Source organism: Teleopsis dalmanni, chromosome 1 (assembly GCF_002237135.1).
Source record: "Teleopsis dalmanni isolate 2A chromosome 1, ASM223713v2, whole genome shotgun sequence".
Lineage (NCBI taxonomy): Eukaryota > Metazoa > Arthropoda > Insecta > Diptera > Diopsidae > Teleopsis > Teleopsis dalmanni.
In genome coordinates, this window is record NC_051846.1 from 124,255,181 (window position 1) to 124,257,652 (window position 2,472).

At 36.0% G+C, this 2,472-nt stretch overlaps 1 protein-coding gene across 1 annotated transcript; it reads left to right on the top strand.

Annotated features, from left to right (window-relative positions):
- The first annotated feature begins 30 nt into the window (after positions 1 to 30).
- Positions 31 to 1,287, top strand: LOC119665912. The gene has a single exon (XM_038075172.1). It carries the CDS (start codon positions 31 to 33, stop codon positions 1,285 to 1,287), a length of 1,257 nt encoding a protein of 418 aa, XP_037931100.1.
- Positions 1,288 to 2,472: the final 1,185 nt, after the last annotated feature.

The following is a 2,472-nucleotide window of genomic DNA, read 5'->3' on the forward strand; positions in this document are numbered from 1 at the left end:
CTATTAATGAAGAAAATTCACGAAGAAAACATGCATTGCGGTGGCCAAGCATTATTGGCAGCGACACGGCAAAAATTTTGGCCGATCAAGGGGAAGGTAATGGCACGGTCCATCGTGCAACACTGTATTCGTTGTACAAGGTGTAGACCTGTAACTTTCAATCAAATCATGGGAAATCTTCCACATGCTCGAGTCCATCCAACTAGACCATTTCTTAACACAGGAGTCGATTTTTGTGGACCAATTTGGGTACACTACAAAGTAAGAGGAAAGCGACCGCACAAGGCATATATTGCTGTTTTCTGTTGTTTTGGCACCAAGGCAGTACATTTGGAGCTGGTAAGTGACCTAACTACCGACGCATTTATTGGATCAGTTAAACGTTTTGTTGCGAGGCGTGGGCATTGCCAAAATCTATTTTGTGACAATGCAACTAATTTTGTTGGAGCCAATAACAAACTGAATGAACTAGTAGAACTAATTTACTCAAAAAAATCAGGAGAAGTAATTGAAAGAGCGTGCAGCAAAAAAGGTATTAAATTTAACTTCATTCCTCCTCGTACGCCTCACTTCGGAGGACTCTGGGAAGCAGCAGTGAAGTCGGCGAAACATTTACTTGTGCGCAGCGTTGCCACAGAATCCTTAACGTACGAAGAGTTAGAAACAGTTGTTATTGAAATAGAGGCGATTTTAAATTCAAGACCGATTACTCCAATGTCGAATGATCCAAATGACTTTGAAGCACTTACGCCAGGCCACTTTCTAATTGGTGAAGCTCTTACAGCACCAGCAAGTACAACCACAACAAATTTAAAGACATCATTACTAACGAGGTGGAAATTGGTGTCCCACATAAAACATGAATTCTGGAGACGGTGGAACTCTGAATATCTAAATGAGCTACAATACCGACGTAAATGGCGAGAAGAATCCAAAAATTTGCAAGAAAACACTTTAGTCATCATGAAGGATGGAAATTTACCTCCTCTTCAGTGGGCATTGGGTCGAGTAACCAATATACATAAGGGTACTGACGGAATGGTACGTGTGGTCGATGTTAAAACAGCATCAGGTATTGTGAGACGTGCCATACATAATTTGGCTCCACTTTTTTCTGAAACCAACGACAGTGAAGATGACAAGATACCACCAATACAACCAAAAGAAGCAACAAAGCAACAAGTGACAGCATCAAAAAGGCCTATACAGGTACCAAATTCATCGGTTAGTAGTATCAATCATTTCGGACGCAATTCGAAGGTATCCAAACGATCGAGCAACTGCTGATCTCACACCAAAAATCTGGGGAAGACAAAACATGATGTAAAATTTTTAAATAATATAAGTACACAGTTATCTGATGAGGCGTCCAGCGATGTACTTCAGTCTATGAGTCATCAACGTAATATTTACTATGGCTTAAATTCACTTATAAATTTAAATTTAAATTTTATAAATACATTCAAAATTTTTGAATTACTAACCAATAAATTAATTGTAACTAATTGAAATTATTAAAATTCACATATGAAACTTTTAATTGTTCTTAAACTTAATAACAAAAAATGTTAACAATGCTTTCTAATGCTTCTATTTTGACAGTTGAAAATCATGTGCAATTTAAGATGTAAACAAGCAAAAAAAACAACACAGAAACAAGCTCTCATGACCTAGATCAACTTGTTTATTTAAAATTAAGGTGCAGTTATGCCATATCAATTGCAGGCATGCATTTTATCGTACTTTTAGTTAAATTATTCAAATAATTCAACGCGGGGGAGGATGTTAAATCTCCTTAAAGTAAAATCTTGGTTGTCATATCTACATAAAAGACTTCATCTACTTAACGTTGTCAAACACTATTAATCAGCTGTTTGGCAACAAAAGGAGAATGTAGTAAGCTTTAAGCTTGATTAGGGACATGAGAGCAGCTTCTGTGTTGGGTTTAAGCTAAAAGACTTCCTTTTTGGTTTTGAATCGTGAATCGGGTAACAACACATGTCTAAAATTAACAACACATGTCTAAAATTAATAAAAATAAATAAAGATTAAAATACGTACAAAATAATTGGAGTATTCATTTTCAAACAGAACAATAAGGCAACCTACGAGTTTATGTGCTCGGCAGTTTTCGACCAGTTAAACAAAATACTAAAATATATCATCCAACACGTTCATGTGCGTGTTGGAAGCTTGATATAACTATTTGCGGCTCAAATAAGAACAAACAAGTTCTTATCATACTTGGTTGATACAACAATTTGTAATTTAATAAGAACAAACGCGTTCTTATCAACGGGAATCATTCATATCTCTCCAGATTGTGTAATACATTCTAAGACTATTCAACTGGAAGGAAGAATGATGAAAGAATTTCAATCAATCACACACCACGTTAAACCAATCAGCATGCAAAACATTTCAATACCTGACAGTAGAATGCATAAAATTACAAATGAAACCGTTATCCCA

Bases quoted from the DNA above. Each gene is read 5' to 3' on its own strand.
- LOC119665912 (XM_038075172.1), top strand. From the start codon at position 31: ATGCATTGCGGTGGCCAAGCATTATTGGCAGCGACACGGCAAAAATTT.